Source organism: Dromiciops gliroides, chromosome 3 (assembly GCF_019393635.1).
Source record: "Dromiciops gliroides isolate mDroGli1 chromosome 3, mDroGli1.pri, whole genome shotgun sequence".
Taxonomy (NCBI): Eukaryota; Metazoa; Chordata; class Mammalia; order Microbiotheria; family Microbiotheriidae; genus Dromiciops; species Dromiciops gliroides.
Window position 1 is genome coordinate 320,848,320 of NC_057863.1, and position 16,589 is coordinate 320,864,908.

Genomic DNA, 16,589 nt, shown 5'->3' on the forward strand with positions numbered 1-16,589 from the left:
GTATTGGGCTGGTCATAGAATATGAGGCAGATTCTTCTTTCAGGGTCCTATAACCCTAGTAGTTTCTTCTTCAGTGTTCTCATGGAACAGTGTCATGTGGTGATAGAGGTCATTCCATCCAGTTGTCCCTATCTCAACCACAGGCACATCTATGGATACCAAAATGATAACTCCAGAAAAAACTCAGAGATTTGATTATAAACTGGGGAAAGTCTGGGAGCTAACCTGGTCCCTCATAGAGAAAAGATAGACTGTATAGTAAAAATACTTTAGAGAGTCAGATAAGCATAAACTGGTCTTATCATAATTGCTTCTAGGGTTTGGCTATGGGTCCACTTAAGTCTGGGAGGAAGAAACTATTCAGGAGAAACTTGGGGACAGCTATGGAGTAAGTGCAAGGTTTAAGGGAACACTTAGGCTGGATCCAGGAAAAACTGCTATACCCAGGGTTTTTTTAAAAGTTGTGATCTGTAAAATGCCCTGGTGCTAAAGAGATAGAAATATGATTGATGAAGCTCTTTTCCTTCACATTTTAGGGCATTTTTCTAATAGTGTGAAAAATGTTATTTGATCCAAAGGTTTCTCTCCTTTTTTGGCCCCAGAGAAGCAGTGTTACTCAGGTTCTAGATGGTAGATTAGGGAGTGAGATAGACTAAAGTCTGTTGTTAGCTGTATCACTATCATCTTGTGACTTTCCATTCTATCTCTGTATTTCTGTTTTTCCTGTGGTCATGGGATGCTCTCAATTCTAATCCACAACACTAACAAGCAGATAAGATGACATCGTGCTGTAAAAAAAATGGCTGTGTTTGTTACTTGATCCCATTGATTTCAGCAGGAAATGAAATTATTTTTAAAAATTGATTGTTGGGTCATATCTTTCCCTTCCTCTGATCCTATATATCATTAATAACAACAATAATAGCAACATTAAAATTTGTATAGTGCTTTAAGGCTTGCAAAAATAACTATCAAAATCTTATAAAAATGAATGTTGAAAACTATCTTTACATGTAACTGGAAAAAAATAAAATACTACTAAGATTAAAAAAAGAAAAAAATGGTAAGAACTATTATCATTCTTATTTTTGCAGATGATGAAGCTAAAGCAGATAGGTTAAGTGTGTGTTATTTAAATTATTGGGGGGCTTGTCCAGAATCAAAGGGCTAATAAGTGTCTTAAACTGGATTTAAATTTGGGTTTTGCTCTTGTCCACTGTATCACCTAGCTTCTGAACTTGTAAATATATTTATACATGACTAAAGCAGAATTTCATTGGAAAGAAATACTTTTGCATTTTAGGATGAGGAAATAATCTATCCTTTCTCCTCCCTCCACAGCTCACAATGGTATACAGTTCATCTCCAGCTCTGAGCCGATATTTTGCTTCAGTTGAAATAGCTGACTCCAGGTAAGAATGTGGAGTGGTCATTAGAAATTTGGGGCTCATAGTGACTTTCTTTTTCTTTCTTTGGGGGGGGGGCGGTGCAGGGCAATGAGGGTAAAGTGACTTGCCCAGGGTCACACAGCTATAAGTGTCCAGTGTCTGAGGTCGGATTTGAACTCAGGTCCTCCTGAATCCAGGGCTGGTGTTTTATCCACTGCACCACCTAGCTGCCCCCATCATAGTGACTTTCTATAAAGTCATAGTGGATAGAAACCTGGCCTTGGAGTCAGGAAGACCTACTTTTCTCTGATACATATTGGCTATGTGACCCCAGGGAAGTAATTTAGAAAACCTTTCAGTGCCCCAGGCAATTTAATAAGGTCAATAGAATTCAAAGTCTGACATGAGTAGGCATTTCCAAATCTAGAAGTTCCCTATACCAATTACAGATTTAGTCTCTGTTTCCTATTCCCCATGGTATTGTTGTGTATATTTCCTCAAAGTTCAATCAAAGGAAGTTTTCCCCTAGAAATATAAAAAGATGAACTAGCTACTAGCTTATCATAGATGACTTTTTGACAGAAAGGTAGACTATGAGGTCCCTTGCAGTACAAAACTTATGTGATTGTCCAAGTGTTTTGGAAACATGATTGAGTAAGAGATGTGAACAACCATTCATCATTCTCATCTAATAGATGTAAGTGCTTATAGAGGGAAGAAATAGTAACACCACTGGAAAATCAGTAGAATATAAATTATATAATTCTAGTATTTATTATGTACTTTTTTTTTTTTTAGTGAGGCAATTGGGGTTAAGTGACTTGCCCAGGGTCACACAGCTAGTAAGTGTTAAGTGTCTGAGGCCTGATTTGAACTCAGGTACTCCTGACTCCAGGGCCGGTGCTCTATCCACTGCACCACCTAGCTGCCCCTATTATGTACTTTTGAGTAACTCAGGCATTTCTTTCCCTAATCTATTCAACATCCCTGGGACCTATGTGAAGGAATAGGAATGACTTTTCATTTTCCTAGAGGACTAATGGATACTCAAAAGATTTTAACAGCAAAAGCCCTAGTTTTTCATTGTTTCAATGATCCCTGTTCATGGTCTTCTCTAAGGTAGGACAAATGAAGATACGGGAGAAAAAGAAAAGAATAGAAGATTTTTAAGACAGCATAGGATATTACTGAATGTCTAATTGAGACAGGTAGAATGTGCAACTGCAATATAGAAATGTATTCCCAGAGTGTTCTAGACTTGGAGTCAAGAGACCTTGATCGAAATCCCAACTCAACATACATTAAGCTGTTATTTCTCTGTACCTCATCTTTGCTTCACAACGTGGTCACAAGAAAAACCACTTTGTAAATCTTAGAATACTACAGAAATGTTGCTACTGCTGTTAATCTTGCTAGATTTGGCTGAGGACTTTGAAAGAACAAGATTGCATCACTAGGGGAAGGTACATAAAATCTGAGGCACTTATGCATTCTCTCTGGCCTCCCCATTTCCACATGTACCTAACAAGATGAAATGTTGTCCTTTTTTAAAAAAAATTTTGTTTAAAAGACATGTAGTGGGGGCAGCTAGATGGCTCAGTGGATAAGCACTGGCCCTGGGTTCAGGAGTACCTGAGTTCAAATCCGGCCTCAGACACTTGACACTTACTAGCTGTGTGACCTTGGGCAAGTCACTTAACCCCCATTGCCCCATAAAATTAAAAAAAAAAAGATTATATAAAAGACATGTAGTGCAGTGGATAGAGTTCTGGGTCTGAAGTCAGGAAGGCTTAAATTCAAATCTGAGCATAGACACATACTAGCTGTGTGACCCTGTCACTTAACCTCTCTCTGCTTCAATTTCCTCAACTGTAAAATGGGAGTAATAATAGCACCTACTTTCCAGGGTTTTTGTGAGGATCAAATGAAGTTATATTTGTAGAGCACTGAGCACAGTGCTTGGTACATTGTAGGGGCTTAGTAAATACTTGTTTCATCTTATTTTTTTTAACCCCAACTTCAGTTATCTCCTGTCACCTTGGGGGAATATTTAGTTACTTCACATATAAGTGGAATTTCTTTTAAAATTTTAATATTTAATTTTTTCTCAATTACATGTAAAAACAATTAACCTTCATTTTTGACAATTTTGAGTCCCAAATTCCCTCCTACCCTCCTTCCCGTCCCCGCTCATTGAGAAAGCAAGCAATTTGATAAAGGTTACATATGTGCATTCAAGCAAGATGTGTTTCTATATTAGTCATGTTGTGAAAGAAAACAGAAAAAAAGAAAGTTAAAAAAAAACCCATCATACTTCAATCTGCATTCAGACCATCAGTTATTTCTCTGCAAGTGCATAGCATTTTTCATCAAGGTCCTGCCCATCAAGCATTTTTCAAAGGTCCTTTAGAATGGTTATAAGTGGAATTTCTAAAAACAAAACAAAACACACCCTAGCATTTATTCAGCACTTTACATTTGCTTGTTGCTGCTGGGGATATGTAGGAAATAAACAACATAGTTCTTGTTCTTGATGACCTTCTAGTCCAGTGGTAGGTAGAGGAATATTGTTGTTGTTGGTAATGTTTGCCCGTTGTTCTCAAAGAGGACCATGACATTGAGATGATGTCATGATTTGCACTGAATTGGATTTAAGTGAGGCAGGCTGTGCAAGGTCACCAGCCTCACTCTGTCCTCCAGAGCCATCTGGGTCCAGTAGCAAGACATATATTGGGACATCTGGAAATGGGCCCAGATGTTTAAGGCAATTGGGGTTAAGTGACTAGCCCAGGGTCACACAGCTAGTAAGTGTCTGAGGTGAGATTTGAACTCAAGTCTTCCTGACTCTAGAGCCAGTGGTCTATCCACTGTGCCACTTAGCTTTCCCTAGGTAGAGGAGCATATACAAATGATTACAACAGAGAGGATCGTGGTGTACTGGGAAGAGAATTGACTTGGGAATGAAAAAAGACTTAAGTTCAAATTTCATCTCTAATCCACAGCCAACATGTATCTGAGAAGGGTAGGTCTCTTAGGTGATGCAGTAGAGTAACAGACCTGGAGTCAAGAAGACACTTGTTCCTGAGTTCAAATGCAGCCTCAGACCCTTACTAGTTGTGTGATTCCATACAAGTCACTTCACCCTGTTTGCCTCAGTTTCCTCATATGTAAAATGAACTGGAAAAGAAAATGGCAAACCACTCCCATATCTCTTCCAAGAAAACCCCAAATGGGGTCATGAAGTGTCAGACACAGCTGAAATGACTTAACGATAGAATGTAAATTCCTTGAAAGTGAAGACTTTCATCTAGAAGCAGTGTGACACAGTGAAAAGTAGGCTGGTTTTGGAGTTATAGCATCTGTGTTCAAATCCTGCCTTTGCTACTTTCTAGCAACATCTCTTACAAATACCCCCTTCTCTCCTCTGGCACTAATACAACTCTGGTGCAGGCCTTCATTGCCTCACACCCACACTATTGCAATAGCCCATTGTTGGGTCTGCCTGTCTCAAGTTTCTCTACTCCAGAGCATAGGTTTGACTGCGTCACTGGCTCCCCATTCAGTAAACTCCAATGGCTCCCTATTATCTCCATAATCAAACATAAAATCTTCTGCTCAGATTTGAAAGCCCTTCATGACTTGAACTTCTATTTTTCTGGGCTTCCTAACCTCCCTCCCTCCCCTTTGTGTACTCTGAACCAGCGACCCCGGCCCCTTTGCTCTTCCTCCAACACGATAGCCCATCTCCCAGTTCTGAGCGTTTACACTGTCCACTATGCCTGGACTGCTCTTGTTCCTCATCTCGGCCTTCCAGCTGCCCTGACTTCCTGACTTCTGAAAGAAGCTTTTTCTGTCTTCCTTAAACTTTGTGCCTTCCCTCTGAATCCACTTCCAATTTATTGTAAATAGAATCTTGTTCGTACATAGTTGTTTACATGTTGTCTGCCACATTGGGTTGTAGGCTCCTCAAGGCCAAGGGTTCTTTTTGTCTTGCTTTGTATCTTCAGTGCTCAGCACAGCACTTGGCGCATAGTAGGCATTTGATAAATGCTTGTGGACCTGACTTGCTTACTCTCTATGTGACTTTGGGCAAATCATGTAACCTCACTTGGACTTAGTTCTTCATCTGTAAAATGAGACAGTTGTACTAGATGACCTCTCAGTTCCCTTTTAACTTTAAATCTCTGATCTCTGACCCTATACCACCATTGCTGAATAAACCCTCCATCTTTCCCGGGGAGTTGGGCCTCTTTCCTTATCTACAAAATAATCTGGGGAAGGAAACAATACACCACTCCAGTATCTGGGCCAAAATAAAACCCTTCGATCCAGCAATAATACCACAGCTAGTTTTATATCCCAAAGACATCTCCAAAAAGAGAAAAAGACTGATGGGTACACAATTATTTATAGCAGTTCTTTTTGTGGTGGCTAAGAATTGGAAGTCAGAGGCATGCTCATCCATCTGGGAATGACTAAAGAAATACCCATTGGCTTACCCTTACGAGAATTTGAATTATGACTGAGTAGTAGGTACCCTGAAACTCCCAGATATGTCTCTTCCCTTTTGCTTCTTCACTGATCTTTGAGGTAGAAAGCCTTGCTTTGTACTTGCCCTTAGTTATTGCCCAACCCTCTTCATAACAGCCTGTTCCACTGGTGAGTGAAAGTTCAAGTCCAAGGACAAATGAGGAAATGAGGCCTAGAAAAAGGAAGGGAGTTGCTCAAAGTTGGGCAGAGTTAGCAGTAGAGCTGAAACCAGAATCTAGGTCTAGCAGCTGAGGCCTTTTCTGGTTATGCCTTGGTCTCCCCCATAGGACATCCATTGTCCACTGGGATAATTAATTATAGGGTCAGGGACCCAAGAGATGGTAAGGAGGTTTGGGGGGGGGGGTGTTGAACTAGCTGGCTACAGTTGCCTCTTTTTTTTTTTTTTTCAATTGAGGCAATTGGGGTTAAGTGACTTGCCCAGGGTCACACAGCTAGTAAGTGTTAAGTGTCTGAGGCCGGATTTGAACTCAGGTACTCCTGACTCCAGGGCTGGTGCTCTATCCACTGCGCCACCTAGCTGCCCCTACAGTTGCCTCTTACTCCCACCTTTCTAGATTACTAGCCACTCCATCGCCTACAAGAATTTCCCAACTGGCCAAGCCCTTGACAAATAGAACAGCATCATCCGCTCCTACTTCTCTATTGCTTTATGATCTACAAATCATGTCATAAACATTATTTCAGCTAACTCTCCAGGAAGCTCTTGAGGTAAATGAGACAAGAATAACTATCCTGGTAGCTCCTCTTAAAGTGTTGGCTATTATTAAGAATAATTAGGGGCAGCTAGGTGGTGCAGTGGATAGAACACCAGCCCTGGATTCAGGAGGACCTGAGTTCAAATCCGGCCTCAGAAACTTGACACTTACTAGCTGTGTGACCCTGGGCAAGTCACTTAACCCTTATTGCCCTGCAAACAAAGCAAAACAAGAAATAAAGAATAATTAGAGAAAGGAAGAGGTTTCATGAGACATGAAACCCAGCGTTATTGTCCAAAGTCGAACAAAGCTTAAGAGTAATGGGTAAGAAAGTACAAAGAGGCAAACTGAAGCTTTTGAGTCAATAAAAATTGATTAAGTTCCTATGATGTGGCAGGCACTATACTAAACAGTGGGGATAACAAAGAAAGGCAATATACTGGTTTGTGTTCCCAGGCCCTCCAGCAAAAGCTGGGAGGACCATTTTCCTGAATCTCTGTGATTCTGTGTAGTCACTTGGTTTGGGCCTTATTGTTTGTAAAAGGCTAATGAGAATGTGACCACTAGAGGGTGACATTTACCTGTTCATCTTAAATCTCAATTCCTTTTTATAGGAATTTAAATATTGCTTGCATTTCCACAGGGTACTGCTTTGAGAGGATACTCCCAAGGGGAGCATCTATACTTTTGTTAATTATTATTGCTGATAATTCCATTTGAGTCATCTTGAATCAATGGAACAAGATAGGAGTTGCAGCTAGGGTTAAATATTTAGGCCACATTTAACTAGGATTTCTAGCCATTAATTAACTCATCCCTATAGTATCTCTCAGAGCACATTTATATATGTATCCTCATTTTAGAGGCAGGGGGAATAAGCTAAAGAAAGGTTAAGATGTTTGACTTAAGGCATATGGCCAACACACACAAAGTTCCTGTCCATAATGATAGGGTCATAGATTAGTATGTAGAATAGTATAAGAAGGATAAGTAGTAGAATGGGGGATTTGAACCCAGATGCTTTGACTACAAATGCGGAGCTCTTCCCATTGTACCACACTGCCTACTTGCCTCTAGTCTGAACCATTTGAGAAGCTATAGGAGTCTATTATTACACTGGCAAGGAGTTCCCTGCTTTGAAACACAATAGTCAGTATGTTGGATGTGGGCACACACTTTTGAGGTTAGAGTATACAATTTCTCTGGAAGACTTCCTTTTCTTATCCTCATTCCATGTCCCTCCATGTCAGAGGGGAGGGGAGAATTACACTAGGGTAACCCAGCTTTGGCTGGGTCAGCTCATGTTGTGGGCCCTGTCCCCAGCACACTTGTTATAACTATGAATTGGGTACATTAAGTTAACACATATAATTGATATCATATTGCTTGCCTTCTCAGGGGGTGGGGAAGTAGCTGGAGGCAGAAAGTTTGGAATTCAAAATTTTTAAAAAATGAATGCTAAAAATAAATGTATTATTATTATTATTATTATTATTATTACTAAAAGCTACATAAATGGGAAAAATGGAGAAGAAAAGATATTGACAGTTGGGTATATTGTGGCTAATTATATGTATAGATGATTTTGAGATGAATGAAAAGCCCTGAGGGACAGAATTTCTGGATAATTAATAATCAGTTTACTAATTAGAACTAGCCAGCAATGAGTAAATTGATGGTTTTTGGTTTCTCTTGGTAAACAAAGATGCCAAAGGGGACCCTGAGCTATCATAAATACCTTCTGAAGGGGAATTCCCTTGATAAATGAAGATCAGTCTTTGTTGGTGGACATTTCATGAGGAGGTGTACTAAAAGTCTTCAGCTCTTCGTGCTGGGATTGAGACTTGATCATGAGATTCAGCAGCCTTCAACAATCTGGGCAGAGGGAAGCCAACTCCAGCTAAACCTCTCTGGTTAGTTTTGTCCTTTATGAGTTGAGTCACCCTAAACTCTAATGGAGAGGACCAAGGACAAAGGGCTCCTTCCCTCAGGGTAAGGACTTACCCAGACTGGATTCTGTTTAGACTCTAAACAGAAATTAGGTTTCCTAGTTGGGTGGGGTCCCTGAGGGTTAGGAGTAACTGCATCAATCAGTCCTTCAGAGACTGACTTTAATAAGAGCTGGGCCTTATTGAGGAAATAGAAGGAGAAAAGCCAGGATCACAAATCATTACTTAGTTATTAATATATAGTATAATACTAATAATTTCAATATATTTTATGTATTATAGAGGTATAAGTTGTTACTTCACTTCTACTCCCAACCTATCTAGGGTGGAGATGGAGCATGAACAGTGCAGGGCATGCTGTTATGAATGTAATTTCTTCTCAAGGAAAGGCATTTTAGACATCTTTCCCTCATATACACTCTACTTAGAAAGCCTCATGGGGTAGTGGAGAAAGCTCTGGACTCGGGGTCAGGAGAAACCTACTTTCTAAAGTCAGTTTTCTAGCTTTGATAACAGTGGGAATGTCACTCTCCAAGCCTGTTTCCCTGTCTTTAAAGTGGGGAAATTCACTCTGAAGAACTTAGGAAAATTATAGTCCATCTACAGAGAAAGAACTGATGGTATCTGAAAACAGACTGAAACACATTTTTTTTTTTGACAATTCCTTAATCTGAAGTTTTGTTTTTATCTGTTTTCTCTCACAACCTAGATAATGTAGAATAGTTTTCCATGACTACTCATGCATAATTTATGTTGAATTGTTTGAATTCTTGGGGTGGGCATGGGAGGGGAGGGAGGAAGAAAAGTTGGAACACAAAGTTTTTAAAAAAAAAATTGATGTCAAAATTTGCTTTTACATGTAATTTGGAAAATAAAAAGTCTAAAAACAAAACAAAAACCAAAATAAAATGGGGAAATTCATAGTTGTAATACATATCTCACAAGGTTTTTTGGGGATGGGACGGAGAAGATTCTAGAGATATAATGTTTATAAAGCATTTTTTCAGTTTTAAAGCATTTTAGAAATACCACCCATTATTATAAAGGAAAATTAAAAGTGACTATCATCCAGTTGTATTCTCTGTGTTTACTATCTCTGTATTTGAATTGTTGTTCAGTAGTGACAACTCCACCGAGACATACCACCTGCACTTTGCAGTTCCATCGGAGGATGACGACTTTATGCAGTACATGATGAGCGAGGAGTTAGTGTTGGGCATTTTACGTCAAAATTTTCATGATGAGAGTCTGCCAGCCTGTAAAACGCTGGGGATTGATCCAGCTTCTCTCTCACTCTTCTGTAAGTATTGTAGGCATCACAGAGTATAGATGTGGAAAAAATAAATACAAGTGGAGAAAAAACATGGATGCTGAGCCTAAACATGAATAATAATAACTAGTATTTTGTAGCACTTTAAAATTTGCTTAATGCTTTACAAATATCTCATTTTATTCTTACAACAATCATGGGGGAGAGATGCAAGTGAAATAACTGAAGCTGGCAGAGGTTAAGTGACTTGCCCAGGGACACACAACTACTAAGTATCTGAGACCATATTTGAACTTGGGTCTTCCTGACCAGTGATCTAGATACTAGACCACCTAGTTGCATCACACAGAGCTGAATTCCACTTCTAAGTCAATTAGTCCTATATCATAAGACACTACCCAAACCACTTGTGCTGTTCATAACTTAATACCACTATATATATATATATATATATATATATATATATATATATATATATATTTGTGGGGGGGGGCAATGAGGATTAAGTGACTTGCCCAGGGTCACACAGCTAGGAAGTATCAAGTGTCTGAGGTCAAATTTGAACTCAGGTCATCCTGAATCCAGGGCTGGTGCTTTATCCAGTGCACCACCTAGCTGCCCCCACTAAAAATATTTTTAAGCAAACAGTGAGAAGAATAGAATGAAAAGAGGAGAGACTAAAGACAGGAAACCCAGTTAAGAGGTTATAATAATAGTAATCTAAATGTGAAGACATAAATCTAGATATGAAGATGAGCAGCTAGGTGGTACAGTGGATAGAATGCTGGGCCTGGAGTCAGGAAGACTCATCTTCCTGAGTTCAAATCTGGCCTCAGATATTTACTAGATATGTGACTCTGGGTATGTAATTTAACCCTATTTGTCTCAGTTTCCTCATCTTTAAAATAAGCTGGAGAAAGAAATGGCAAAGAATATTAGTATCTCTGTCAACAAACCTCAAGTGGGGGTCACGGAGAGTTGGACATGACTGAAACAACAACAAAAAAGCAAAATTGTGTCTTACTTAGTCACTGGTTTATTTCTCAGGGTCATCAAAGCCGTAGGGGCAGCTAGGTAGCACAGTGGATAAAGTGCCACTCCTTGAGTAAGGAAGACTCATCTTCCTGAGTTCAAATCTGGCCTCACATATTTACTAGCTGTGGGATTCTGGGTAAGTCACCTAACCCTGTTTGTCTTAGTTTCCTCATCTGTAAAATGGGCTGGAGAAGGAAATGGCAAATCACTTCAGTATCTTTGCTAAGAAATCACTGAAAATCACTAAAAAACAACTGAGCAGCAACAAGATATGGAGAAACAAGAGCTTGAACTAGCCTTAGCTATAAGGAGGGAATAGATTAAGGACTATTTTAGAGACAGAATGTACAAGATTTGTCATTGACTAGATGTATGGGATGGGGGAAAAGGAAAGAAATGAAAAGTTCTGAGCCTGGATGCCTGCAGAGATGGTGGCACTTTAAATACAAATATTAGGGCTAGATGTTTTATTTTCTAAAGAGGGTGAAGAATTCAGTCTGGGCCAAATCAACTCTGAGGGGCCAATGGAACATCAAAGTGGAAATATCTTCATATTATGCAAAAGTTTATTTTATCTGTGTTTTAAATTAAACTACTGTTCACAGCAAGGCCACTAAATCCTGCTAGTTTGGATATAACTCAGAACCAGCCTAATTTAATTTACTCTTCAGCCACCTAAACAGTGTCATAACCTCACACCTGTGAACAATGAAGTTAACTGATTGTAAACACATGCCTTTTTCTCCTAAACAGTCTTTTTTTTTTTTTAAAGCCGGTCTTTAAAAGTTAACAGAATGTCTTGTAAACTTGTTAAAAGCTAAGTGCAAGGATCCAGGAATCAAGGATCAAGCCCTTGCTCTGTGAGTAATGAGCTTTGTGACCTTGGGCTAGTGACTTAACACCTTTAGTCCTTAATTCTCTGCATATTTAAAAGAGAAGTGGTGTTAAGGGCTACTTTTAGCTCTAATAATCTATAAACCCTTCACTCGGGCAGGTAGGTGGCTCAGTGGATAGAGCACAGAGCCTAGGGTCAGAAAGACCTGAGGTTAAATACTAGAGCAGACACTTCCTACCTGTGTGACCCTGAACAATTCACTTAACCCAGTTTGCCTCAGTTTTCTTATCTGTAAAATGAGCTGGAGAAGGAAATAATAAACAACTTCAGTATTTTTGCCAAGAAAACCCCAAATGGGGTCACAAAAAGTAGGACAAACTGAACAACAAAACCTTTCAGTCTCTTTGTTGTTTAGTAGTTTTTTAGTTGTGTCCAACTTTTAATGACCCCTTTTCGAGTTTTCTTGGCTAATAAAAGTTTATGGCAGGATTTGAACTCAAGAAGTGAAGTCTTCCTTACTCCAGTTTCCTCATTCTATCCACTGGGCCACCTAGCAGCCTCTCTTTCTTTGCCTTCCAATAATTCTATCGAACTTTTTTTTTCTTATTACTCTAATCTATACAATTCATTTCTAGTCCTCCCTACAACTTTCTCCTCTGCTTATTCTACCACACATTTGAAATTCATTTTCCTTGTATAGAAACATGACTCCTCTACTTGCATTTCTTATACCATTTTGTCAAAATCTTTTTTTTTAAAAATATGGAACCTTGATTCCTATCTTCTATTTATATATTATTGAAATAGGGGATTTGATTATATATTGGGATGCCTGATAATTCAGACCCATTAGGATTATACATTAACCAAAAGTTCTCTGGGTATAAGAGAAATTCTTGGCTTTAAATCCTCAGTCCTATGAACTATCTGCAGTCAATAGTTAGTCAACAAGAATTTATGAAACATCTCCTTTGTACCCAGCACTGTTCTACCACCTGGATGTACAAAGAAAGGTAAATGACATTCCTTCCTCTTAAGGATCTTACAATCAAATCCTTGGTACTTCTTTTTTCTCTTTTGTAATTGATGTTTTGTAATTGAAGATTCCCCACACTTAGATCATAAGCTTCTTGAGTGTAAGGTCCTCATTATATCTATATTTATCGTCCTACTACCCAATAGAGTGCAGTGAATGGAGCAGATGCTCAGACATGTTAATTTGATCAATGTTTAAGCATCATGATGCTGGCCGGCAAAAAGCCACTTCGTTACAGAGCAGTGAATCTTCTTACCTGAAGAGGAGAGGTGGTTTGGAGCTTAATCATGAGAGACCAGTGAGAGGAATAATATCCATTTGATTGCTATTTTATGGTGAAATAGCAGTATTTTGTGATAGCCTCACTGGGGAGATGAAAGATTTATTCATTAAAGATGAATTAAAATTTTGTGTATGGGAGCAGAGGGGAGAAGAAAAATTGGGGGAGGTCTGGAAAGCCTTGGGCAAAAGGAATACAAAATTCTAGGGTAGCAAAAAGTAAGTTATTTACTATATCTCTGAAGATTGGTGAGAAAAAATTATGAGGGTTGTAGGAGTGAATATAGTATAGTAGAAAGAGCAATGGAACTGGGAGTAAGTAACAAGATCTGGGTTTGAATCCCACCTCTGAGTACTTAGTAAGAATCTGATAAAGGTAAGCCCCTTCCCTTAACCTTAGTTTCCTTATCTGTAAAATGGGTTAATACTTGTACTACCTAGCTCAAGTTTATTGTGAACATACTATATAAGGTACAAAGCACTATATAAATATGAAATGTTCTTTATTGAGGAAAATTACAATATGTTTATATATATATATATATATATATACACACATACACTTGTATATGTATAGATATGTGTATGTATAGTTGTTGTGGTTCAGATATATCTGACTCTTTGTGACCCTGCGGATCACTAGAGTTTTTTGCCATTTCCTTCCCCAGCTCATTTTACACATGAGGAAAGTGAGATGAACAGGGTTAAGGGACTTGTCCAGGGTCACACAGCTAGTAAATTTCTGAGGCTACATTTGAACTCAGGTCTTCCTAATGCCAGGTCCAGCACTCTATCCACTGAGCCACCTATGTGCCTCCTCTTACATATATTAGAGGTTTAGACTGTGAGCTCCTTGAGAGCAATGACTATGTTTTGCCTTTCTTTATACATACAGTTCTTAGTACAGTGCCTGATACATAGTAGGCATTTAATAAATGCTAGCTGACTTTTAAATAAATCTATGTATTTTAATCTATCATATAAAATTTTGTGTACGTCAGCCACATGATAAAATCGTTGTTTGGGTATGGTTGTTTTTTTTTAAATTTTAATTTTTAAATTTAAATTTTAAATTAAGAAAGTTTAGAGTTTATTTTTCAATTTCATTATCTATTTTACTCATCCATTTAAGCACTGACAAAGTTTATATATATATATATATATATATATATATATATATATATATATATATATATATATAAAGTTTAGATATATTAAAAATAGTTGCGATTTGGATTCTAGGTCTTAGCTTATATACTCTTAAACTTTTGTAAACTACTTGGTACATACAGAGGGTGTCCCAAAAGTCTTAGTGCTGTTTACTGTCATAAAAAAACCACAAAAAAACAACCCTTAAAACTACATTAAACCTTTTAGGACACCCAGCACACTAGAGGCGTGTGTGTGTGTGTGTGTGTGTGTGTGTGTGTGTAATGGAGAAGAAAATGGATTTTTGTTCAGGAGTTGAGGTTAGGAAAAAATGAGAAAATACAAAATGAAAATACCTTTCAGAAAACTGACTCCCTTTAAAAAATAATAATGGAACTTTAATAATGGAACTTTTTCTTCTTTTTTTTTCCCCCTTTTCCAGAGTGAAATGGAGTCAGACCCTTGGTTTCCGAAGGCAGTAGTCTTCTAGTATCTGTTACTTTTCCGGAAAGAGAAAACTCACTTCATATTAGAGATGGAAATCCACAAATGCCATGATTCTGAAGACTGCATTAGCTTGAGACTCCGATGTCATCCTTTGGAATCCTTATCCTACCACAGTCCGGAAGTCTACTTTCCTCTTCCCATTATGGGGCCGAAGAACAGGCCATCATGAAAGCCACTGAGAGAGCCCTCTGCTGGATGGAGTGTAAAGAAAACGTCATCTCCTATAGCTACTTAGGACCCTGCTGTCCCACTAACTAGCATGATCACACGTGAATAGCTCCAGATATATAAGCTTGGAAAGGCAGATGGGAATGGGAGGAATTTCTTGTGCATGTATTCAGCGGCCTGTCTCCTCACCAAATGGGCACATTTCTGGTGCATGTTTTACCCCCTAGTATGTGGAACCTGCATTTCCAATTGTCATTTGAAATAACCCTTTTGGGTGATTGGGAGCTCACTCGCCCACTGTAAGGAATAACGTGGAAGACTAGAGGCTTATGGGTCTCTAATGGAGAAAAGAAGACTTGAAGGGAAGAACTGAGTCAATTATTTATCTGTAGGTTCCTGGACAGCAGATGGGGACTGTATAATCTACCTCCTAGCACAGGTGTACTTTAGAGTACTATAAAGTACTAAGTAATAAAGCTATGATCGCATACATGAGACTAGGAGGCCCTAGTTCAATTATTGCCACACAAATTTATGGTACTTTGTGTTTGTTCTATCACATAGCCTTCTTTTGTTATCATATGTCAGTAGTATATGGGTTACCCTATATGGAAACTATGGACAGCTAGGTGACACAGTGGATAGAGAGCCATGCTTGGAGTCAGGAAGATTCACCTTCCTGAATTTCAAATCCATTCTGACATATATTAGCTGTGTGACCCTAGACAAGTGACTTAATCCTGTTTGTCTCAATTTCCTCATCTGTATAACAAGCTAGAGAAGGAAATGACAAGCCACTCCAGTATTTTTGCCAGGAAAACCCCAATGGGGGGTCAGGAAGAGTCAAACATGACTAAAAAAAGAACTAAACAACAAGAGACCCACTAAGATGACCTGGCATTTGGGGCCACTATTATGTATGTGAAGCTTTTTGTTCATTTCTCTATTTTAGTGCTAGGTTTGACATCCTTCCTTGCATCAGTTTGCCTGTTCAGCCCAATTCCTCAGCATTTTGGAGTACTGAATGATCAAACATATGATTTATCTGTAATAGGCAGGATGATGCAGCAGAAAGAACATTCAGCTTGGTAGTCAGGGAGACTTGAGTTCAAACCCCACATATCTACTACCTTTGTGACCATGGGCAAAAAACTTCTCTCTGCCTTGCTTCTTTTATTGGTAAAATGAAGACAGTAGCACCTACCTCACTGAATTATCAGGGCAGCTAGGTGGTGTAGTGGATAGAGTACTGGGCTTGGACTCAGCAATAATCATCTTCCTGAGTTTGAATCTGGATCCAGACACTTACTAGCTGTGTGACCCTGGACAAGTCACTTCACCCTGTTTGCCTCAGTTTCCTCATCTGTACAATGAGCTGGAGAAAAAAATTGCAAACCACTCCAGCATCTCTGCCAAGAAAACCCCAAATGAGGTCACGAAGAGTCAGACATGACCGAAATGATTGAACAACAATACTGAATTGTGGTGAGGATCAAATGGGCTAATGGATGGAAAGTGCCTTGAAACACTTAAAAGTTTTTGATAACGGAGATCTACTATTGTGGATTGAAAGATAATCTCTTATAAATGCACAATATCATTGACTATTCAATATCTCCAAACACTGAAGTATTGGCATTATCTTGAAGAGGTAAACTGACATCACGATTGTAGAGTACAAGCTATTCTCTCCTATTGCACTAGATTCACTTTATAAACTTACCAGC

The 16,589-nt window shown here is 38.8% G+C and overlaps 1 protein-coding gene across 1 annotated transcript in view; it reads left to right on the top strand.

Moving 5' to 3' along the window:
- Window positions 1–14,669, top strand: part of C3H3orf52 (chromosome 3 C3orf52 homolog) — a 44,727-nt gene extending 30,058 nt beyond the window's left edge. The window contains exons 4-7 of the mRNA XM_043993489.1: window positions 1,342–1,412; window positions 9,702–9,883; window positions 11,706–11,748; window positions 14,630–14,669. Of these exons, the coding sequence (XP_043849424.1) occupies window positions 1,342–1,412; window positions 9,702–9,883; window positions 11,706–11,748; window positions 14,630–14,669 (336 nt within the window). The remainder of the gene's footprint in view (window positions 1–1,341; window positions 1,413–9,701; window positions 9,884–11,705; window positions 11,749–14,629) is intronic.
- Window positions 14,670–16,589: the final 1,920 nt, after the last annotated feature.